General features: G+C 38.3%; 1 protein-coding gene across 1 annotated transcript in view; it reads left to right on the top strand.

Annotated features, from left to right (window-relative positions):
* Positions 1-12,431, top strand: part of LOC129701709 (glutamate receptor ionotropic, delta-2-like) — a 448,180-nt gene extending 435,749 nt beyond the window's left edge. Inside the window, exons 15-16 of the mRNA XM_055643077.1 lie at positions 8,358-8,595; positions 10,163-12,431. Coding sequence (XP_055499052.1) covers positions 8,358-8,595; positions 10,163-10,510 — 586 coding nt within the window. The 3' untranslated portion in view covers positions 10,511-12,431. The remainder of the gene's footprint in view (positions 1-8,357; positions 8,596-10,162) is intronic.
* Positions 12,432-25,577: the final 13,146 nt, after the last annotated feature.

The raw sequence follows: 25,577 nt of genomic DNA, 5'->3' as shown, positions 1-25,577 counted from the left end.
AGACAGATCCTGTTACTGCTATCCAAATGTGCCACTATTTCATCTTATGATTGACTCCAGCATCTTCTCCACCACCGATGTCAGGCTAACTGGTCTATAATTCCCTTTCTCTCTCCCACCTTTCTTAAAAAGTGGGATATCATTAGCCACCCTCCAATCCACAGGAATGGATCCCGAATCTATAGAACATTGGAAAATTATCACCAATGCGTCCACGATTTTTAGAGCCACTTCCTTAAGTACCCTTTGTTTCAGACCATCAGACCCTGTGGATTTATCATGCTTCAGTCCCATCAGTCTACACAAAACCATTTTGCCCAACTCCTCCCTCATGGCTCCATAGTCCCCTTTGTTCAACTGTAACACTGACACCTCCGATTTACCCTTCTCCCTCTCAAATTGTAGATAAAACTTACCAAATTATGGTCACTACCTCCTAATGGCTCCTTAACCTCAAGTTCCCTTGTCAAATCCAGTTTGGTACACTAAACTAAATCCAGAATTGCCTACTCCCTGGTAGACTCCAATACAAGCTGCTCCAAGAATCCATCACGGAGGAACTCCACAAACTCTCTTTCTTGTGGTCCAGTACCAACCTGATTTTCCCAGTCTACCTGCATATTGAAATCTCCCATAACAACCATATCATTACCTTTACGACATGCCAATTTTAACTCTTGATTCCACTTGCACTGGCTACTGTTTGGGGGCCTATAGATAAGTCACATTAGGGTATTTTTATCCTTGCAATTCCTTAGTTCTATCCATACTGACTCCGCATCTCCTGTTTCAATGTCACCCCTTGCAAGGGACTGAATTTCATTCCTCACCAACAGAGCTACCCCACCCCCTCTGCCCACCTGTCTGTCTTTTCAATAGTAGGTTTACCCTTGAATATTTAGTTCCCAGCCCTGGCCCTTTAGCAGCCATATCTCTGTAATTCCAACAACATCATACTTGCCAATTTCTAACTGAGCCTCAAGCTCGTCCACTTTATTTCATATACTTTGCGCATTCACATACAACACTTTGACTTTGGTAATCACCTCCTCTCTCACACAGCTCACAATTGGCCCTGACCTTTCTGTTTTATCCCTTCTCGAACTTTCCTTCTCATTAATTTGGGAGTATTTTGTAATGTTTCCTGTACCCACTACCCCTTTAATACCATCTTTAAACTCCCAATTTGTCAATCCCTGCCTGACCCACTGAATTTCTCCTGAAAGTTGTGCCTTTCTTTAGTATAAACCAGCATCTGCAATTCTTCGTTTCTACAAAAGCAAAGACAATAGACAATAGACAATAGACAATAGACAATAGACAATAGGTGCAGGAGTATGCCATTCGGCCCTTCAAGCCAGCACCGCCATTCAATGTGATCATGGCTGATCATCTCCAATCAGTACCCCGTTCTTGCCTTCTCCCCATATCCCCTGACTCCGCTATCATTAAGGGCCCTATATAGCTCTCTCTTGAAAGTATCCAACGAACCGGCCTCCACTAAGGCAGAGACTCACAACTCTCTGTGAGAAAAGGTGTTTCCTTGTCTCCGTTCTAAATGGCTTACCTCTTATTCTTAAACTGTGGACCCTGGTTCTGGAGTCTCCTGGACAAAGGAAGTATTACTTGAACAATTGAACACTAGAATGCAAGAAAATAGGAGCAAGCGTATGCCACCAGGCAACTGTAGCCAGCCACAACATGGTCTGTGATCATCGCTGATCTATGCCCTCAACCCAATTTCCCATAACCTTTAATTCCACAATCATTCAAATATTTACCTATCCCTTAATATTTCTTGTCTAGTAAGGATGTCAATGGTTATGGGGAGAAGGCAGGAGAATGGCATTGAGAAGGATAGATAGATAGATCAGCCATGATTGAATGACAGAGTAGACTTGACAGGCCAAATGGCCTAATTCTGCTCCAAGAACTTATACACTTATCTCCACCTTAATTATGTGTATCGATCTGACCTCCATCATCCTCAGGGGTGCAGCACTCCAGCACTTTGTCACCTATCCATGTTCTCTAGAGTTGCTGCCAAACCCATTGAGTTACTTCAGCATTTCATTTTTTGTAAACCAGTATCTGCAGTTCCGCTTGTCTTTGAATTACTGGTGATTGTTAGCTAATATAACAAATCATTTGACTAAAATAAATTGAAAATAAATATGAAGAAAGTATAGATACAAAGAATGTGTGAATACTCAGAGGCAGTAGAAAACCAAGTCGGAGACAGGAAAAGGGACTGATGGAAAACATTGAATACAATGCAGCATTTTGCTGATATTTTCCTTCCTCGTCTCCTATGAATAATACAAATCTACATTTTTCATGTCTGAATGTCATATTCATTAATATTACTTAACCCAGTCTGTTTTTGCAGCATCTATAGGTTTTACTTCACAATTTCCACATTAATTCTTGTCTATAATCCACTGCCAATCCCTCAATCCATTTGCCTCTCTGTTGCAAGTAGTCAGCGAGTTCAGTCATTTCACTGAAATCAATCGCAATCGTACCTACTCCCCAGATAAGTTATTATTCAGTTAACCTCTCAGAACAGTAATTGGTGATATTGTTGGCACTGCTGATTCTCGTGCTTCAGAGATAAGCCACAATGACTTTAATTTATTCTTCTGTGAAGTGTGTATGTCATTGGAAGGGCAGTATTTACTGCACATTCCCAAATCCCCTTGAAAATTGGTACTGAGATGCCTACTTGAGCTGTTGGAGCCGGTGTGATGAAGGTACTCACACAGTGTTGGCAGGTGAGGAGATGCAGTGCAGGTAGTTCTCTTATATCGCTATACAGATCACCCTTGTTATAGCAGACCATGGGGGGGGGAATGGTGTTTGTTATTACCGATTGGCCACAATAACAGAATCAGAGGTTTGCACCAAACACCTAGCTCATGTTATTTCCAAATACAAATTTCTTCGAAACAGCTAAAAAATTATTTTTGTTGATGCAAGCTAAAAGTCTGTTTGTAACATGGTTGAATAGAGCATCATTGCACGTGTCGATTGAAGCAATTGCTTGTCAATTTCAGCGGTATAACCGGCAGCCTGTGATATTAAACAGAATGTCCGATTACTATGAAGATACTCTGTCCACTATAACCAAAGTCGCAAACCAGGTGGGGGAGACGTTGGTTGTCGCCGGTTCAGTGAATTCCATTGGCGACTACCTACGTCAGCCTACATCAACCGGTGACAGGAACCAGCGATTGAATTGTCTTCAGTTGTCGCCGACAGGGTCGTTGCTTGTCGTAGCTTGACGCGGGTGGACGTAGGTTGACTTTATTTGTTATAGGTTGTCGCTTGTGTGGTCGTAGGTGTGGTTGTAGGTAGACGACCTAATGGGTCGCCGGTTGTCAGTAGGTTACCATAGCTTGACGTCGACTAGGTGGTAGGTTGTCGTAGCTTGTCGTAGACATTGTTGTAGGGAGGGGGTCCAGTCGCCGCTTCTTCGGGAACATGTTACGACTGTGACAGTCGCCATAAAAATCGCCTATGTGGGACAGGCCCTTAAGTCTTCAAGAATGGCCCAGATGTAGTATTTAACACCTGGTTCCAAAACCAGCTTTGGCTCATGTTAAGCTGAAATGCTACAGTTATGCATCTATCCAACAGCTGTTAAGCTGAAATGGTACACATGCATCTATCCAACAGTGACACATTACCCAGTTAAGTATTATTCACTAGAAACGGGACAAACTAATCCAGCTTTTGGTCCACACTCGATCATTAATAAAGTGATGGAAGCTGTCATCAACCATGCAGTCAAGCAGCATTTAATCATCAATAGTGTGCTCACCTAGCAAGCTTTCATGAGGACCACTTGGTCCCGGACCCCGTCAAAGCCTAGATGTAACTGTGGGCTGTAGAACTGAAATCCAGAGATGAGGTGAGATGGATTATATGGTACTCCACCCATCTCTCTAAACATTTATAACCAGTAGCTTCAGTGTATACCAGATAAAACGCTTGTACAATAGTTATTCCAGGCTGCTCCAACTGCACCTCTGAAATCTGTGATCTGCACTACTAAGGACAAGATCAGCAAGTGCTTGGGAACACCGTTATCTGCAGGTACCCTTCCGAATTGCATTTGACCCTGATGTTTTTTTGGTATGTCCAAACGTGTATTTTAATGTATCTTGGTATGTCTTGTGTGGGGGATGGTGAGGGGGGAAAGGGAGGAACCGCTATTGGTCACCTCCTCCATGGAGAGATGACTTTTTCCATGTCGCCTCCCTCTTGGCCTAACAACATGGATTGGTGCAGCCTTTCCCGTAGTCGGGCCCGGAACTTCAGACTTTTTTCATCACGGAGCGAGGTGAACCCATGTCCGGGTCCCCAGAAGGGAGTGCTCCGATCGCTGGTCCGCTGACTGTTACTGCCTAAAGCCGCGGTCTGCGGAGCTTCTAGCCGTGGGTGCGGTGTCCGGAGGCAGGGATCCTTCATTGGGGATCCTCGGAGGAGAAGAGCTCCGACCGCCAGCCCGCGGCCTACAACGTCTTGAAGCAGCGGTCTGCGGTGCTTGGACTTACCATCCTGAGTGGAATCCCTCGCCGGGGATCCCTGGAGAAGAGCTCCGACCGCCGGCCTACGACATCCTGAAGCCACAGTCTCCAGAAGGGAAGCACCGATTCGGGACTTACCTTACAGATGAAAAGGCCTGTACATCTGGACGCTCGCAGCGGCGACTGTGGAGGTTTATAGCCCCGACCACAGCAGAACAATGGAGAAGGACTGACTGTACTTTGTGCCTTCCATCACAGTGAAGAATGCTGTGGTGGATGTTTGTGTTAAGCTTTCATTGTGTATTGTGTGTTCCTTTTGATTGTACCGCTGCTGGCAAGTTAATTTCACTGCACTTTATTGTGTCGGTGATGAATAAATCTGATTGATTGATTGATTGATTGATTGATTTAAAAATATGTCGTTGCTCCTTTGATGTCTACAGTGTTGGAGTACCTTTACTGGAAGGACTGCAGCAGTTGAAGATGGCAGCTCACCAGTACATTCTCGAGAAACTGGGGGTGGACAATAAATTATGGCCTAGCCAGTGATGCTGATGTCCAATAGAATTCATTAATAACAAGGAATATTATACAATTACCTCAACTGTACCTCATTGTATTCTATTGTCACTTATTCGATTAATCCTTATTGTCCTTATTCTATTAATTTTTCTGTCGAATATAAAATTGAACTATTATAGTATGGATGATTTAGTATCTGATCGAATGAAACTCTTAAGATGTGAAATTGATTTAATTCTAACTTGCAGAAATTTGCTGGCGAGATCGTTAATGCAGCTTTTAAGTATTTGACCCCCTAACAAGCACATCAAAACTAAGTAAAATTATCAGAATGAAAGCAAGAAAATGCATCGGTCAACTGCAGACTTTGTGATTTAATCCAAAATATCACTCGTTATGCAGCTCACAGTATCTGTAACTTCTCTGACCATAATCAAATTTTATATAGCAGTGTTCTTCATATCCCTACGCATTTGATTTAAATTTGGACATTTTTTATAACATTTGCTGACCATGCAACTAATGGGAAGATTAAACGAGTTTAGATTTAAAAAAAAACACATCAATTATCTGAACTGTGATTTGCTTCAAGGTTTATTTGGCTCAACAGCTGTATAAAGCTGAAATATTTGTTACTCATTGGGACTGAACAATGTCCCCTGCTCCAGTTTACATATCTGAGACTTGTTGACAAAGCAAGGAAATACAGGCAACCCTGTGATATGGCTATTCAGGTACTGGAAGTTTACCCTTACTGAATTCACAAATCATTACCAAAATATCTGGAGATGCAGAATAAAAATTCACTCATACAAAATCCATGTGTAAATAAGCACTAAATGTATTTATTTTCAACACACAATTCTCGAATTCTAGGATACTGGCAGATACTGTTTTTAAAATTTATTGACAATGAGTTGTTGATATATTTATGCTAGTTGGCAAAAGGAATGCAATGAACTGAATTAAAAATGCATTTCTGAACTGATCCTGAAATGAAACCTGCACTAGAATTGAATCTTTTGAAACTGTGAATAATCATCAGTGCAGGCCAAACTGTCGGTCTGAGATAAATCTGTGCAGTGTTTGTTCTATTCAGGCAATGTGGGAACATAAGGCATGTGTTTTTTATTGGTAAAATATTGAGTAATTGCTTCTGTGTAACCTACACAGACAATCCAATAACATTAAAATGCTGAAACCTAAATAGTCATCTGTTTTAAACAGTAAAACTATCCCTGAGTGACTCACTACTGCATGAGAGTAACAATTACAGCAAAATCAGGTTGGCACAATTCTCTACAAAGTTAAAATCACTGATAGTGAATGCCATTATTTTATTTCTCAACTCATTTTCTGCATTATACTAATCAATGTGTATTGATATATCACATAACTCCATTTACGTTTCCAAAGAAGGAAACGTAAGTTTTTGCAGTTTCCACAGTTTTTGAAGAAGGGTCTCGTCCCAAAACGTCACCTATTCCTTCTCTCCATAGATGCTGCTTCACCCGCTGAGTTTCTCCAGCAATTTTGTCTACCATCAATATACTATTGTTAGCTTATTTTGATTAGTGTCATGTCCCAAGTCTAAAAAAGTTCATGGGACTGTCTTTAACTATTCTGCATTTAAAACATAAACAAAACATAAATACATTTTGCACATGTAAATTTGTGCAATGGTGAGATTTTTGGTCCTTTTTAAAAAATATACTTTCAATAAATGTTATTCTCGCAATGTATGTTTCCCTGCAGTGACACATTCCATATCAGCTAATGACAAAAAATATCTCATACATTTTGCCTCCCTGGTCCATTACAACTAACAAAAAACAATTCCCACATTTTGTTTAAAATTATCGTAATGATTAAAAATAATTTGCCCATTGAAGTTCAAAAGAAATTGCAATAAGAAATTAATATTTGTGGATTCATTTTGATCAGATCAGTCTAAACTAATTAACAAGCCATTGCAAAATGCATATAATGTAAATTATATACAATAAATAAATCACCGTAAAATAGGAAACGTAAAATATTTGAAGGAAAGTAAACACAAAACACTGATGACACAAAGAACAGCAGATGTTTGTTTACACAAAGAGATACAAAGTGCTGGAGTAACTGAGTGGGTTAAGCAGCATTTTTGGGGAACATGGGTGGATAACATTTCAAGCCAGGACCATTCTTCAAGGAGAACCCGACCCGAAAAGTCAGCTATCCATGTTATCCAAAGATTCTGCTGAACCTGCTAAGTTACTCCAGCATTTTGTATTAACACTGATATCACCTAGATATACATTTCCACCATGTCCTTCATTCCCTCTACTATCTTAAATTCTGGCCCTTTATTTTTCTCCATCAACTACTACACTACTACAGATTTCTTCTTGATCACTTTCTCATCTTCCCTTTGATGGGAAAACTAAAACAAATTAAAAGAATGCATGGCAGATCACCTTAGTTCCATATCCATGCCCATTACTCCCTAATCCAGGCAACATTAAGATAGACATTTTCTGCACTCTATCCAAAGACTTCAATGTACCCATGGATTTCGATATAAACTATAGAGGATGTGTGCCTTTCCCTGAGAGCAGTGTCAAAGTGAACAATAACTTTTCATGTTCCAAAAAAAGATTTACATTTTCCTGCACCTTATGAAATGTTCATTCATCACCTGTTTCCAGTTTCCTGATCCAGACAAGACCTTCCTTTTCAATTATTCCAGTGACCACTTTGGTCCTGACAAGTCAAGCTTACATGTTATCATTTTTATCCATGAGCTTAAATCCCTCAACAAAAAACGAAGTGCTTGAGGAACTCAGCAAGCCAGGCAACATCTGTGGAGGTATATGGACAGCACTTTGTTTTTTGCTCACGATTCTAGCATATACCGTCTATTGTGTCTGCTTAAATCTCTTCAAGTCTCTTACATATATATCCTCGTCCCTTGACACGTTAGCATTAATGGTTGTGCCTTTAGCTGCAAGATTTGCAGGTTTTAAATTGCTTCCATGAACCTCTGTACTCCATTTGTTTCTCCTTGAAAATTCTCTTTACGAACTTCCTCTTCGACCAAACGGTTTGTTACATCTTCTTGTATCTATGTTAATTTTATATTTATGTGTATCATTTATTTTCCAATGATGTTTCTCTTTGATATCTTGGGATCTCTCTCCATGTTGTAAATTATACCCTAGTGCAAGTTTTATCCTGAAATGATCAAATCGTATTGATCATTGAGTAGGTTCTGTGAACAGTTTTACCTGAATAATGTATGTTCTGCATTTTTTAATGCAGCCTTCTAGAACTTGAGCAAAATGGTGAACTGGACGGACTGAAGCAGAAGTGGTGGCCCAAAGCTGGGAAATGCGATTTGCAAAGCCATGTTAAAACACATGGAAAGGGAGGCCCTATGGACCTACAAAATTTTGCCGGAGCTTTTGTTTTTCTTGCTCTGGGTGTTATTTTGGCTTTCGTTGCTGCCATGGTAGAGACTTGGTGGAAAGGCAAAAAGAAAGGAGATGCTGTTGGAGAGGTAATATTTTTAGATTTCTCAAAGATAATTTATTGTATTGTATCTAATTGCAGACATTAGCTAATACTTAATACACAAGCTAATCGTTGATATCCTTTCAGACACAATGCAATGAAATTAGATTGTCTTCAGTTAGAAGAAAATAGTTGATTACATTTACATGATTTTTTAAATCTAGATATTTCAGCATATCTTATCTCTTTTTGTTTCACTTGCTTTTTGTTTTAGATAATTATTTTAATCTATGATAGGCAGTCCAATCAAACTGGAAATGAATGGACCATATAATGAGAGCTAAATTAAAATATTTATCACAATTCATTAAAAAATTAAGTTGGACCATGCTTTGGTGTAAATGGTAGTTCCTTAGGGAGCACATACACTCTATTGTGCAGTATGTTTTCAACTTCTTCATATACAGTATACACTACAGTATGGAAGAACAGGACATTATCCTGTTTTATAAATAGAGATCTTACTGTGATTCTTCATTTTCTTCCATATGGACGTTTACTAAAGTCTTACCCTTTATTCCCTCACTCCTTTGTTTAAGAAGAAAAATATATACTTTGAAAATGTGTTTTAGTAATCCAGTCTGTTCCTACCTCAAATGGGCTATATTTTGTGATATTCTTTAATACAGCTATTCTATCGCATTGGTTTGATAACACACTGGTTACCAGAGCAAGACATGTCTATTTCTGCTATCCTGAAACCTCCCAATGATGGTTATCAGCACCAGAAATATCTTCCTTATTTCTTTAAATGGGATGCGATACATGTGACCCATTGAGGGAGATTTATTAGCTTTCATTACTTTTTGCCTGCTCAGAACTACTGTTTTGCTTGCCCTGAATGTTCAAACCCATAATATGCAAATACATTTCATAAGTTCATAATTTATATGATGCAGAATTGGGCAATTTGACCCATCAAGTCTACTCTGCCATTCAATCATGGCTGATCTATCTTTCCCTCTCATTCCCATTCTCCTGCCTTCTCCCCATAACTCCTGACACCTGTACTAATCAAGAATCTGTCAATCTTCACCTTAAAAAAAATCTATTGACATCCTCCACAGCCTTCTGTGGCAATGAATTCCACAGATTCACCACCCTAAAGAAATTCCTCCTCATCTCTTTTCTAAAGGTATGTCCTTTTATTTTTAGGCTATGGCCTCTGGTCCTCGACTCTCTCACTAGGGGAAAGATCCTCTCCTCTCTAACAAGACCAGGCCAATACATTTTCAAATATGTATTTGATGTTGAAGCATTTTTTTATGTTATTGTGCCCCTGTCTGTGTTACGTATCCTTCACACTGTCATACACCTGAAGTTGAATGACTGAGCTTGGCAAAGACTGCAATCAAATGGCAGTTCCCATTCCCTTAGATTATCTCAGGGAATTAAACCAAGAAACATCTATACACTAAACTTAAACCTCTGTCGCCTTTTACAAAAAGCAAACTGTGTTAAGCTGCAAACATTTTTAACATTAGAAATGTTTCAAACGATTAACTCTGCAGTGATCTTCTGTTAATTACATTTTTCTCCTTATCTAATTGCAGGAGGACAATGAAATTGAAATTGATCAGTTTCAGAAAAAGACAGACAGCATCTCTAAAATAGATGAGAATTCTCTTAAATTTTCACCATCCTTTGTAGACTTAAATTCGTTTGAACTTTCTATGATACCAACTGGTGAAAATCAGGAAGAATTTAATGACTTCAGGAACACTAATTTGACCATGTCAACTTTCATACCTGAGCAGATGCGGAGGACAAGCACATGTAGTTTATCAGCTAAGACTTTATCTGGAATGCCATTGAGTGGCACATCTTCTCAACAAACTGCACAATACGTATGCACGCCACAAAATGAGAGGGATTGTAGCAGTCCTTCATCTTTTCTTTGAACTAATTAAACTACAGCTCCATGACATGTGAGTTTTTGAGCATTGTAAGGTAACTTTCTTTCCGAATGATTGATCACACGATGTTATGTTTTGTTGGATTAAACTGATCACATTGTCAATATAATATCTGGAAAGTTAACAATCACTTACATATTCTGATCACTGGATCCAGCATAATCCTCATTTCTGTTTTGCCGTGACCGTGTACATTGTTTGATGTAACAATCTTTTATTCTTTATTTTCTAGTTTAAACATTTCTCCTACCTATTGTCCAATATCTTGTCCCCTATCCTACGAACCATTCACAGCCTAAGAAAGTGGAAGGTGACCCTCCTTAGTCTCCATCGGGATCTGTGCAAAGGCAAGGGGAAGAGATGCCTGCAGAGAAAGTGCCTGGTCTTAGATATTCAGTAGACAATGAAAGTAAGCTACGTTCACAATTAAATGTAAAGTCAAACTTGAATTATTAAAAATGAAAGAAACAGGAAGAAAATAAATGAATACATACTTAAAACCAATAAATCATACAAAGATCAGATGAAAGTAGAAAGATGACTGACTTAATCCCACAACTAATTATCTCTTAATCAGTTTGGTTATTAAGTTAGTTGAAGGATATTGTGCATTGGCCTGGTTTGAAAAGTTTTGTGTGGATTTACATGTGCTGCTTAGTCTAACTGAAATGCTTCAAACTAAAAAAAATGTCTATTACGTGAGTTCGATAAAGGTACAAACTGATGCACTTTAAAGAAGGTAATAGACATAGTGTTAGATTTAACAATTTTATTACAAGTGAGATATAAATGGTGTAGCAATGAATTTGCTTCACTGTAATGTACATAAAATAAAATTGCAAACTCTATTGTTCATAATCAATTGGCAGTATGTGATATGGTCATTTTTTAGTGAAGTAGCTTTATGAGAATTTTTGAAATATTTTCTATGAAGCACAACTTAAAATAATTGATTTATCTGGGTAAATTAATTAGTAAACGTCTGTTCCTGTATCAAAAGTTTCAAATGCAAGTACTCAAGTTTTCAAAAAAAAATCCATATAGTCCCATCAACGGAACAATAGACAATAAGTGCAGGAGTAGGCCAATTCAGCCCTTCGAGCCAGCACTGCCATTCACAGTGATCATGGCTGATTATCCACAATCAGTACCCTGTTCCTGCCTTCTCCCCATATCCCCTGACTCTGCTATCTTTAAGAGCTCTATCTAACACTCTCTTGAAAGCATCCAGAGAATTGGCTCAGATTCCAAGAATTCCACAGATTCACTACCCTCTGTGTGAAAAAGGTTTTACTCACCTCCGTTCTAAATGGCTTACCCCTTATTCTTAAACTGTGGCCCCTGGTTAATGATCTGTTTCTCTTGGGGCTAGTGGAGTCAAGGGATATGGGTAGAAGGCAGGCGCGGGTTATAGATAGGGGACGATCAGCCATGATCACAATGAATGGTGGTGCTGGCTCGAAGGGCCAAATGGCCTCCTCCTGCACCTATTTTCTATGTTTCTATGTTTCTATGATGATGACATTGAAAGGGTGAGCTAGGTGGCAGCATGTTGCTATATCAGATACAGAGCAAATCTTGTTTAAATTTTTCTCCTATTGTCCAATCACTTGTCCCCTATCCTATGAATCATTCACAGCCTGTCTGTAAAATCTGTCAAGTTATTCACAAAATCTAGCCATAATAGTTATTTAAAACATGCAGTGATAATCTTATTGTAACTACCAAGTCACTTCTACATAGTACTGATTTATTTCTAATAAACAAACTTTAAAGAGAATGTAGGCAAGATGATCACAACCATTGAACAATTATAGACACAAAGTGCTGGAGTAACTCAAAGGGTCAGGCAGCAGTTCTGGAGAAAAAGGATGGGCCATTTTTTGGGTTGGGACTCTTCTCCAGACTGAGAGTACTTTCAATCTGAAGAAAGGTCCCAACCCATAACCTCACCTATCCTTTTTCTCCAGAAATGCTGCCTGACCCGCTGAGTTACTACAGCACTAAATATTTATCTTTGGTATAAACCAGCATCTGCTGTTCTTAGTTTCTACAATCATTAAACAAGTGATCATGAATTAAATTGCTTTAGACCCCTCAATTAAATTGATCTAGACCCCTACTTGATTAAGTTCAGGTAATACTGAAGTTCGAGATGATTACAATCTTTCAAAAATGTTGGTTCTTTTTCTGGTTGTTTTGTTGAACACTATGAGTGCATATACCAGTCAGAGAAGACATTTTGCTTTTGATAATGGCTTGAATAAATCTTCATGTCGTCTTTGGAAATAAATGTTACCTGCTAACTATGGCCAATACTGGTATATCATTAGAATTATGTGATTGATTTTTTTTGAAGAAAAAATACACTATCTGGCATGTCACATTTTATTCTATCTGTAAAAAAAGTGAGAGGAAGGATATAGCTGACCAGATGTTCCAAAGAAGCTAACATCAATTCAAGGATGGGAGCCCAATAACATAGATGCAAGCAACTTTATACCACAGAGGAATATACTGTAATGGCAGAAGAGTGGTATGTATATTGAAAGAGACATATATAGAATAGAATCAGAACAGAATAGAATAGAATGCCTTTTATTGTCATTCAAACAGAGAAGGTTTGAACAAAATTTCATTCCTACAGTCAATTATATGGGGAACAATTGGATAAATAACCTATGATAGGTGGATTACAATAAAGTATATATTTGACAGATAAATACATGTCTTCACTATGATGGACAAATGCACCCAAGTTGTTTTTTTCCAAAACAAAAGCTAATGGAGTTTTAGACTGTGTCTGGAGAACGAGAGTACAATGAGCAAAAAATAAAGTTGCACCTACACACAGATTTGGTTCTACCTCAGCTAAAGTTTTGTGAGCAGTTCTGGTCACCACAGTGAAAGGAATACAGTACAAACCTATCTCACCATTACCTTGGACTCCGACTACAAACTATTAACTCATTCCCAGAGAGGTTTTATGTTTGTACTTCACTTTATATTTGTAGATGGATAACAACATAGTGATTTGATGAAAGATTGTGAGATATCGAGGTACTATTAGGCTAAAGAATACACTGAGAGAAATTATGTTTATAGTGGGATTCCACATCTTGAGCATTTAGCTGAAAAAAAATTGGTGTTTTCTTTCAAGAATGAAGATAAGAAATAATTTTACAAGCAGGAAAGTATGATAGAAATATGAAACTCTCTTCCACAATGGGAGACAATGTGAGATTATTTGCTAATTTTAAATCTGAGATTGATGGCTTTTAATTTGCCAAATTATTTATGGATATGGGAAAATATGCCTATTCAGAAATAAATTACAGATTTCTTGTGTCTCATGGCATAACTGAATAATTCTAAGAGAATAACTAATCTACTCTGACATCTCTACTCTTAGTTATAACAATAAACCTTCTGTCCTCTTAAACTCTAGCCTCTATGACAAATCATGTTAAGTTCATGTACAGGTCACCTCCATCTTTGGAATGCCCGACTTATGTACAGCCCATACAAACGATCCAGTCTTAAAGAGAGCGTGATATTGATTTGCTTGCCGCAGTTGGGCTGCAGGTATCTTCTGCCGTGTAGGAACTCGGTTTGCAGCCACTTGTCCAACTTGCAAACTGTTCAGGTTATGAACAGTTCACTGGAAGGAAAACCTGCCATTACTTGGGGATGACCTATAAACAAAATGCATTCTTCTAAACTGGATTTATGCAAAAATGTGTTAATTTGTACATTAATTTTCCTATCAACTCCTGTGAAAGAAGTGGGGGGAAAACAGTTGTTACTTTTCACCATGCCACAATAGTTGGAAGTGTAAATGAAGGATAGAATTTCACTGTATTTAAATCTTAAGGTTACATGTTAATGTTGAATTTTGCAGCACACTGGAACTTTAACATAACTCATTCCCAGTCATTTTTAACTTCATTAACCTTGCAGAAACTGAAGCCTGTAGGGGCTGTCCCACTGCAGCGACATAATTCGCGAGTTCTGGCGAGTTTGCCCTCGCACATGGTCGACACAAGGTCCTAGGAGGTCTTTGTAACTCTCCTTCATGCTCGAGAGTAGTCCCCGCATACAGGAGGCCTCAGCTAGTTCGCGGCGTATTTTTCAACATGTTGAAATATGCCCGCGAGTAAATAAAGGTCGCCATGGAAAAAATCGATACATTTTTACTCCTAGGTGTAGTCGAAGGAGGTCGTAGTAGGTCAGCATTTTATTCGTAGGTAATCAAGGGTAGTCAAAGGTAATCAAAGGTAGTCGTAGATAGTCTTCAACATAGTCGAAGGGAGGTCGAAGGAAATCGAAGGAGGTCATCTTCACTCTCCACTATTCGGTGTCCAATTTTTCCGGCTAATCAAAGCTAGTCGAAGCTAATCTTCCACATAGTCGAAGGAGGTCTTCAACATGACATTTTTTCAAACACTCCTAAACTCGCCACTTAGGTCGCCGCAGTGGGACAGCTCCTTGTGAGTAATTACATTGAAATTGATGTTAGGAACATGTAATGTTAGAATTCTCATCCTGAAGTGACTTTCATTTCTTGAAATGCCTACAAATCATTGTGTAGAATACAGCTTCTCTTAGTGTGTTGTGCAACCATTGGACTGTTGGATTGTATTTGACGAAACGCCCAATCTGATGCTGTTGTCAATGATATATGAACTAAGAGTACGATAGTACCCTTATGTTAGTACAGCCTATGTCACATACACATTGTCATACCGATTGAAAATAGTTGTGTTCCCTTTTCAAGATTACGTCGCTGTATATATATTCTTTTGATGAATTGTTCTTTTTCTTGCCTCTGTTGTGCTAAATGTTTCAATCTCTGTGAAGTTTAAATTACTTCTTTTATTTGCTTTTCTGTGCATACTTACCTTTGATTTTTTTTAATGAATGCTTTTGAAGAATTTATATATTTTCCATATATCTCTTGCATTTTTGATTGCCACAATTTTAATTAATTATTTTATTAAATCCATCACATCCCAACAGAATGCAATATTGTAAAATCTTCCCATTTTGTCACTGCTCATTCTGAGATAAATTGCAACAAAAAGTGTGGAGGCAATTATGAAATATTTGCATTTTTATGGCAAATATGTTGAATATTCTATAAGAATGAAGACCATGGACTGAGAATATTTAAAGTATGATTTACAACTGTGCCACAATGTACTTTAATGTATGAGAAGATAATTTTAAATTACATTAATTAAATGTATTCCATAGTTATTTACTTTTCCTGAAGATATTTTGCATCATTAATTTGCACTATATTAATCTGAAATATTTAAAACACTCTCTGCAGAAAGCTGAACATGTCTGGTAGGAAGATTACTGGAGAGGATTCTGCAGAATAAAGTATACATGGGTTTTTTTTAAATATGGGTTAATTATGGATAGTCAGCATCGTTTTGTGTGTGGGAGATCATGTCTCACAAATTTGGTTGAGCTTTTGAAGAAACATTCAAGAAGGTTGATGAGGGCCGTCTGTAGATGTAGTCCATATGAGCTTCTGCAAGGTCTTTGATAAGGTTCCGCATGTTTCCCTGCTCCAATGGTTGGAGGGCATGGGATCAAGGGAGAACCAGATAACTAGATACAGAATTAGCTTCATGGAAGGAAACAGAGCTGGAAGGTTATATTTTGGACTGGAGGTCTGAACTAGTGGTGTGCCTTAGAGATTGAAACTGATCCTATTGTTGTTTATCATCTATAACAATGAATTGGATGGAATTGCACAAGGCATGATTAGTAAATTTGCAGATTACACTATCGTAGACAGTGAAGATGGTTATCAAGAATCACAGCTGTATTTTGATCAGCTATGAGCCAAGGAACGACAAATGGAATTTAATTTAGATTAGTGTGAGGTGCCACATTTTGGGAGGTTAAAACAGGACAAGATTGTCACAGTAAAAGGTAGGACCCTGGGAGTGCAAGAAGGATCTTGGAGTACAAGTCTCTTAAAAGATGGGCATTGCGGGTCGATAGGGTGATGAAGAAGGCTTGTGACATCCTGGCTTTAATCAGACAGGAAATTGAGAATATAAATTGAGACGTTATGTTACAGTTGTATAAGACGTTGGTGAGACTATACAGAGTATTCTGTTCAGTTTGCATCACGCTGCTAAATGAAAAATGAATTAAGCTGGAAAAAGCGCAGAGAAGATTTATGAAGATGTTATCAGGACTTGAGGAGCTGAGCTGTAGGGAGAGGTTGGGCAGGCAAGGAACACAGGAGGCTGAGGGATGATCTTATAGAAGCATATAAAATCATGAAGGGAATAGATAAGGTGAATGTACAATGTCAGAGAGAATCAAGAAACTGACTTACCTTAAACATACGTTTAAGGTAAGATGTGAAAGATTTAACAAGAACCTGAGAGGGAAGTTTTAACAACCATGCTAGTTTTTCACAGAGAAGGTGCTGTGTATATAGAATGAGCTGCAAAGGAAATTGTTGAGACAATTACAATGACACCATTTAAAATACATTTGAGCAGATATATCAACTGGAAAGGTTTTGAGGGATATTGGCCAAATATGGGCAAATGGGACTAGCATAGATGGGCATCTTGATCTGCAGGGCCGGATTGGGCCAAAGGGCCTGTTAACCTGCTGTATGACCATGGCTCTACAATAAGAATTAATTGAATTTCTAATTATCTTAAAATTACAGAACTAAATGACTAAAATGTCTTAAGATTATGAATTGGATGTTCTCACAAATTTGTATGGATTAATTAGTTTTAAACATATGGCTGTTGCAGTCCATATAAGCACTACCAATCAGTTATTAATTAAAACAGTTTAATAATATGTTCTTGTTAAATAGTGCATTGCAAGGATAAGCCACTGAGGTTAGGCTCAAATTAAAATCTAGTTCCAAAAAAAACTACTACTTAACTAGTGTATGAATCAATCATCCACCAATACTGGAAAAGTCGACCCGTTAAAATGAGAAAATGTGTATTTGTTTCTTTATTCTTAGTTCTTGCATTAAATGTTACTGCAAAAAAAAATTAGTTTGAAAACATCTGAAAGTAAATATAACTGAATATTTTGAAATACACCTAAAAAGATAAATTGAAGCTACTATTTATTTTGGAGGAACTGTGTTCCAAAATAAGGGGCAAGAGTATGTGCAGGATAGGAATACAAACTTATGGATACTATATATATATATATATATATATTACTTGTGTTTAATTTCATTTTTCATTAATAACAGATTTTATTTACAATGTTTAAAACTACTGCTAAACCAAACAATGTACGCCATTTGTATGTAATATGACAGAAAGAAATTACTTTGATAAATATTACATATCCAATATTATTAGATATCACTTTACATGCTGTTCTTCATCCTGTGCCGCAATATGTATTGACAACAATCTTCGTGTTATAATCTTATAGAAATAGTGTGCAGAATATTGGAAACAAAAACAAGGTGGAACCGATCCAATGATGATGGGCTCCTGAATTTATTTGGGTAATGGTAGAGGGAGTGAAAAAACTGGGATAGTTAATGGTAAAGTACAGATGTAAATGAGAAAAAGTAAATATGAAGGGAATTCAATCCTTACTAGAAGGTTCAATCCAGTAGAATGTTCTAATCTCTGACTAGGGTCCTAATTATTAATGGCCAAAGTTCTTCATCAATTAGATATGTCAGGAAAAAGACAAGACAAATCTAAAGATGGTATGGAGGAATGAAGGTAAAGAAGAAAGTTCAGAAAAAGAAGGGTCTTCTGACATTTATATCAGTTGTTTTATTCTTTTAATTCTAGATGCATTTGCTGAAAAAAACACAGAACTCATCCAATAATGCAGTACACACAGTTTGCATTATAAAACCAATAGCTTTTTTGGATTTGTTTTTGCAGTCAGTATAGATATTTTTTATCATTAAAGTTTGAAATAATTAATGGGTAAATTGCCCCCAAACAATTTATCACATAAAATAGAAGTATGAAATCATTAGAAAGTAAAGGAAATAACGCTTAATTTTAGGAATAAGGAAAGTTTGTTTGTAATACCATGCCAGACAGAAAGGAAGTGCTGCAATGTGTCATAATTGTGCCAATTAATGTGTAATAATTGTGCCAATTTATTCCATAGATCAGTCAATCTAGGTTTGCTTCCTAGATTCCTCCCATGATAAAATGCTGATAATGGTTTATGACCAGATGAATATTGTACAAGGCAAGGTTCAGCATTTCCCTGCAGGGAGAAAAGACATGTTGAAGGAATTCTAGCAAAAGCTTTAAAGTTCAGGTTAAGGGGTATGTTGAAAAATAAGTATCCAATTGGTTGAGAAGTGATGTAAGGTGAAAATAAGTTTATTTTTTTTTATTTAAGAATATGAAACCAACAACTTACATCATTTTATGTTTCAACTTTTGTAATAGGCAGTTGCAAATGAAGTTTGTTTTCTGAGAGGTCTTTATCAAATGTTTGGATTTTTGCTTAAATTGCTATAAAAATTTGTGACTGTAATATGTAAACAACAGTTTACTGCTGTTACTGTATAATTATTCAGATCTAATTAAAAATTGTAAGACATTGGGGGCCGTTTGATCAACTGCTCCTGATTCTAATATTATTGTGAAGAAAAGTTCAAATAACAGATTTTTCAATTACAGCTTTATATAATACACAAAAAGGTTCTTAGTAGAGAGGAAATGTAAAATAATGAAAGTTGCTGCAATTGTTGTGTTGAAGTTGCTGCATTTTTACAATTTACTTATTGACAGTTTAGTGCATTCTTAACAAACAGTAAATGATTTATTATCATAAAGATATAAATGGTGTGTTCTTAAATGATTAATGTAAAAAAGGAATGAAGTGCTATATTTATAACATTTCCCTGAGGTAATTATACACTTATGTGACACAACAAAACACTTTTACTCATATTCATTTGACACTGTCTTATTGTGTACATTGTCCTTAAATTTATGATTTTTCAAGGCTATCAGTACTGAGAACTGATCTAAAGCAAAGATATGTCAACCATTATCAGGTATTCACAGCTGCAGGTGATTTATGCACCACGAGGTCCCAAGAGCAACAATGAGGTAAGGTTGGTAAAGAATTAAGTATTATCCAAGATATTGAGAGGAAACAACATCATTTTATTTTGGAATCACTATTTCAGAATATTTAATTTCCATGTGAAAGGCCAGGAAGAATCTCATTTTAAAGACTCACCTGAAAGATGGTCCCTGCAACAATGTGTTCTTCTTTAGGTACTGCGTTGCAGAGGGAATCAAGTCTTTGGAGTGGTACTGGAACCCACAACCAAGATTCAAAGACAGAAATACTACCCACTCCAGTCGAGATTAACACCTATTTTTATATGAAATTCACGCCCATCAGAAATCAAATGTTGTCATTTGGTCATTGAGGTTTGAACTTAAAATTGGTCCCAGGATGTTTTGTGTTGCACTTGGGCCATAACCTTTTTGTATTGTGCCATCTGAGAGAATAGATCTAAGTTTTAAAAATAGCTGTTGTATATCAAACAAAAGAGAGAAATTTAAATTAATTTTCCTTATTATTGAATTCAAAATTTGCTCCAACATTTTAAACAAAAATAACTGGTGCATTTCATACATAAAAGAATAAGTTGAAATATTATTTTTTCTTTGTCATTATTATCATCCTTCCAATGAACAGATTAATTGAAATTAAAACTACAGTTCAAACGATATTGGCCCAAAAATCTTTGAGTCAAAAATTAGTTCCAACTTACCTGTTGCGGTAACAAGATTTGGTGTTTGTGAGTCAAGATTCAAGATTCAAGATTCAAGATTCAATTTATTTGTCATTTGGACCCCTTGAGGTCCAAACGAAATGACGTTTCTGCAGCCATACATTGCAAACAAATAGACCCAAGACACAATATAATTTACATAAACATCCATCACATTGCTGTGATGGAAGGCCAAAAAAAACTTATCTCTCCACTGCACTCCCCCCCCCCCCCCCCCCCCCCCCCCCCCCCCCCCCCCCCCCGATGTCAGAGTCAAAGTCAAAGCACCCGGCTGGCGATGGCGATTGTCCCGCGGCCATTAAAGCCACGCCGGGTGATGCAAGGTCGCACACCGGGTTCTTGATGTTAAAGCCCCCGGCGTGCGCTCGCAGAGTCCCGCGGCCATTCCAAGCCGTGCGGGGCGGTGCTGTCAGGCCCCGCTCCAGGAGCTCTTCAACCCTGCAACTCGGGCGGGAGAAGTCGCCGTTGTGGGAGCCCTGAAAAGCGGGCTCCCTCCAGGGACCCGCGGGCTCCCGGTGCGGCCGTCCGCCAGACCCGCAGTTGCAGCCTCCGAATCTCCGGAGGTCGGGCCGCAGCAGCGCTCCACCACCGCTCCACCCGCTCTGGACTCGGCCAGCTCCGCGACGGTGAGGTGAGTAGTCGGCACCAGAGCCCCTGGTCTTCCTGTTGGAGGCCGCTCCTCGTTGCAGCCCCAACGACAACGGAGACCCGACAAAGAAAAGATCGGGTCTCCCGTGCACGGAGAGATTTAAAAGTTACCCCCTCCCACACACATACCCCAACAAAAAATAACAAAAACTACATAAAAACATAGACAAAAAATAATAAAAACGCAGACGGGCTGCAGAGGCCGCTGCTGACGAGAGTCGCGCCGCCTACCGAGTCAGCGCATTCCCTCGTGATTGGGCCCTGTGAGGTATCTGGTCCATTCGGTGATTTAATAACCCCCTCCCACAAAACCAGAAAAAAAAACTGCCCATCTAGCTGGAAGATTGTTCCTCCTATTTCTCTCTTCATTGCCCTATTCCAGCTTAACTGGCTGCAAAAAGATATTTTATATGTTTTCCTTCAAAACCCAGGACATTATTTCATAATAAATTCCTTTTTCGCATAATTGGATTTTTTAAATAGTTGATTCAAAGAATAAATTGTACATTTTATTCGCGAAATGTGGCTGGTAAGCCATTAATCGGCAGCCATAAAATAAAAATCAACAATCTATCAAAACACAACCGGAAGCTATTTGTTGAGCTTAATTCTTCAACTATGTAGTATTTACATCAGAAGCTGTTAATTGCTGTACAAGATATGATGAGTTTGCAACTCTGATACAAATCCATGTAATGCACTGCCAACATGCTCGTTAGTCAGATATAAAATCATGAATTCAATAATTATCTAGTAGTTATAACTGCTTAACCTAAGAATTATCATCAGCCAAAGGATTAATTAATTTTCTCAATGCCATCTGCTATTTTATGTCATTTACCAAGCAACCTTTAGCTAAATTTGTGAATTGTCATTTGAGACTCATAATGTTCAAAACATGATTATTCATGTGATTTTCCATCAGCAATCTCTTAATATGGAAGGAATAAATAAAAGATTAAGGACATAATGGTTATATTGCATGATCTGTGTTTTATATTCAGCACTGAGGGAGCAATGCTCTTCAGTCATCTCACTGACTGCTGCTGCAGAGTTTTTTCTGGCTTCTAACCAGAAGCCTGTTCAATTCCACCCCTGATGTAAAGTAGAACACTATATATGTTAAAGATAGTCACAATGTGCTGGCGTAACTCAAGAGGTCAGGCAGCATCTCTGGAGAAAATGGACAGGTAACATTTCAGGTTGAAACCCTTCTTCATATTGATGCTGCCTGACCCGCTGAGGTCGGCAAATTGTGCCTATTTTGGTAAAAACCAACATCTGCCGTTCTTTTTTTATTACATTTTTATTGTACTATATATGTTACCTGTTAATTGCTACAACATACACAATTTAATTTCATCTTCAGTTGGTATCGTTCAATGTGCACTGCCTTAACAATAGAGTTTTGTGCTGCCAAATGAAGATAACATTTTTGTTTCTTCAACCAATGTGAAAAATAGTTCTTTGTTTTACATTCCATCAACTGGTCGGCTTAAGAAGGAATTCAAAATTAAGTGCACTTGAAGTAAAAGCAGGCCAGACTTCTGATTTAACCTTGGTGTAACAGGTTGTGTGCACATAAGCTCTAGCAGTCATAAGTCGCCAATTTTCAATATGTTAACAACTTTTGAATAAGAGTTTTGAACTTTTAACTCGGCTCACAAAGAATTCCAGACCTTCATGGAAGATGCCAGTGAAAGGTGTTTGTGTGCCATCCCCATGCCTCACGGTGAGGCCTCTGTGTCGACTGGGCCTTCTTCTTCTTAATAACCGTTCACACATAAAACTTCCCAACTGACTGGGAGATTGTGGATGCAAGGAACTGCAGATGCAGTTATGGGAGGAAAGACACAAAGTGCTGGAGTGACTCAGTGGGCCATGCGGCACTTCTGGAGAAAAGGAATAGGTGACCTTTCAGGTCAGGACCCTTCTTCAGACTGATATAGTTCAAATTTACTGTTTTCTGTGTGCTTATTTGTCTGTCTGTGTGGGGTCGGGATGTGTGGGTTGGGCTGAAGTTGCATTGTAGTGAGGTAGCAAAAGTTTTTAATGAGTTGGCAGACAAATCTGTTGAAGCATTAAGGTGTAGCAATTGCTTTTATGAGAGACTGTGAAGGACTGATCATAGAAGATTCAGTGTGAAATAGCTTTGAGAAAACTGGCAGCAAACTCTCCAAAATTCAGAGTTAGGTTTGTAAATGTTGCAATTTCTAAACATTGCAGATGACTACACGTGAACACACTCTGCAGACTTTATTAAATGCATCAATTTGAAACTCAGCAAAATGATAATGGTCATAAATCGGCAAAGACTCAGGAACAGCAGCAGGTTGTTGCATAAATATCTTGAACCACATGACAAGGGTTGATGGCATCAGCTGATGGCAACATGTTTTTATCCAATACAACACTTTTCCACTTGACTAACTAAATTATTTTTTAACACTGATTTTCTGACTAAGCCTTTGGTCATTTGCTCTAATCCCTTCTTACGCCACACAATGTAAATATTTTCAAGAGTCAAGGATGTTTAATTGTTCAGACTCTGATGGTTTGAATCAATCACAACATTCCACAGAAGTTAAAAGGCAACGTATTCACTATCCAGCCGGTATCAACTTTATTGAACACCAGTCTCCTGAGGCAACCACTCTGTTGTGAGCTTTGTGTTAAGAGGATATTACTAGGCTGACAGAGAAAAAGATTCAGTGATGTGTTCAAAACTGACGTGGAATATCCTCATCAACTCTTGGAAACCACAGGCCCAACACTACTCAAAATAGAGAAGGAGCCCACAGAAAGATATTTAGGACTGTGAGGAAACAGAGTGCAAAAGGAATGGAAGGAACAGGTCGTCTCACAAACACTCAGCCACCAGTCCCATCAGCCACCTCCTCTATGAATGGAGGAGCCTGCAGTTTTTACAATGGCCTCAATAGCCATCTGATAATCCACAAACTGGAGAGGAAGCAAGTCATCTTCGATCCAAAGGGACTGCCTAAGAAGAGGAATAAATAAATAAGGTACATGTGAACCTAGGTAGCATAATCTTAATAATTGGAATTTTTATAAAACATATATTTACGTGCTATTCTGCAATTAAAAGCATATTCCTCCTAAACCTCCTAACCAGTGCACCAGAGATAGAGAAAGACACTGTTGAAGTGTTTTTGCAATCCCTGTGATAACCTTTCACTTGCACTTATGCAGGGCAATCAGCAAGCTGAGCACAAAGTCATTTGTGGGGTTTTAACTAATTTGAGACAGGGAGGGTACAATGTCCAAATAGGTAAAAACTGATCAGAGATGATCCACATTCCTCTTCTTCCCTCTAAGTGGCATTATTTATTTGAATGTGGCATTCAGGTAGATAGGGGGGTGAATAAGCCTATTGACATGTTGGCCTTCATCGATCAGGGAATTTAGTATAGACATTGGAGCATTATGTTACAGTTGTGCAAGATATTGGTGAGTTGGGGGACAGTATTGTGTTTAGGTTTGGTCATCCTGCTCTAGGGATTATACTATGAAGCTGGAAAGTGCAGAGAAGATTTATGAGGATGTCAGAACTTGAGGACCTGGCCTGTAGGGAGAGATTGGCAGGCTCGGACTTTATTCCTTGGAGAACAGGAGGCTAAGGGATGACCTTATGGAGGTGCATAAATCATGAGGGGAATAGATAAGATCAAACTTTTTTTCCCAGCAAAGCGGAATCGAGAACGAGAGAGTATAAGGTGAGAAGGAAAAGGTTTAATAGGAACCTGAAGTTCAACTTTTTTCCACACAGGGTATATGGAATGAGCTGCCATATGAAGCAGTTGAGTCAGATACAATAACAACATTCAGAAGTCATTTGGACAGGTACATGATTGCTAATGTTTAGAGGGATATTGGCCAAATGCAGGTAAATGGGACTAACTTAGAAGGGTAATTTTAACCAGCATGGATGAGTTGGGTCGAAGGGCCTATTTCCATGCTGCATGACCCTATGACCCCGCAATGTGCATGGTTTTCTTATCTTCAAGCTCATGGACCTTCTACAATTTGCTGCTAACTGGGAACTGTACAGCACTTTACTGTAATTGGGTAGGGCAATGAATTTCCAAGACTGGAGAATCATGTAACCTAACCCTGGCAATGTGCATGGTTGGAAGAATCTTAGCAATAACCCATGTATCCTGTCTCACTGCTGTGTTTGATGCTTAATGCAGGTGACCATGCTTATTATAGGTGAAGACATCATCACGACCTATTCAATATGATGCCACGTGATTGTGTGCAAGACAGCTGGTAAGTCCTTCTACATCCTTTCATGAATAGTGGTGGGTAGTTAAGCAATGAAGAGGAGAACATTCATCAAGTGAGTGACAAAATCATGGTTGAAGCACTTCACTCCAACTTCACCCAAAATCTCTATGTGTGATCTTGTTTACACTCCCCCTGACTTATCCACCATTACAGAATCCAGCCTTCATCCAATTCTGCTTATTTCAATAAATATTATGTGAGGACTGAGCAGATTGTATATGGCAAATGGCACGGGACCTGACCCTGTCCAGCTACAATGTTGGAGACTAGTCCATTTACCTG

The sequence above is a fragment of the Leucoraja erinacea genome, chromosome 11 (assembly GCF_028641065.1).
Source record: "Leucoraja erinacea ecotype New England chromosome 11, Leri_hhj_1, whole genome shotgun sequence".
NCBI classification, from domain to species: domain Eukaryota; kingdom Metazoa; phylum Chordata; class Chondrichthyes; order Rajiformes; family Rajidae; genus Leucoraja; species Leucoraja erinaceus.
The sequence above is the reverse complement of the archived record's forward strand: the minus strand, read 5'-3'. Positions and strand labels throughout refer to the sequence as shown.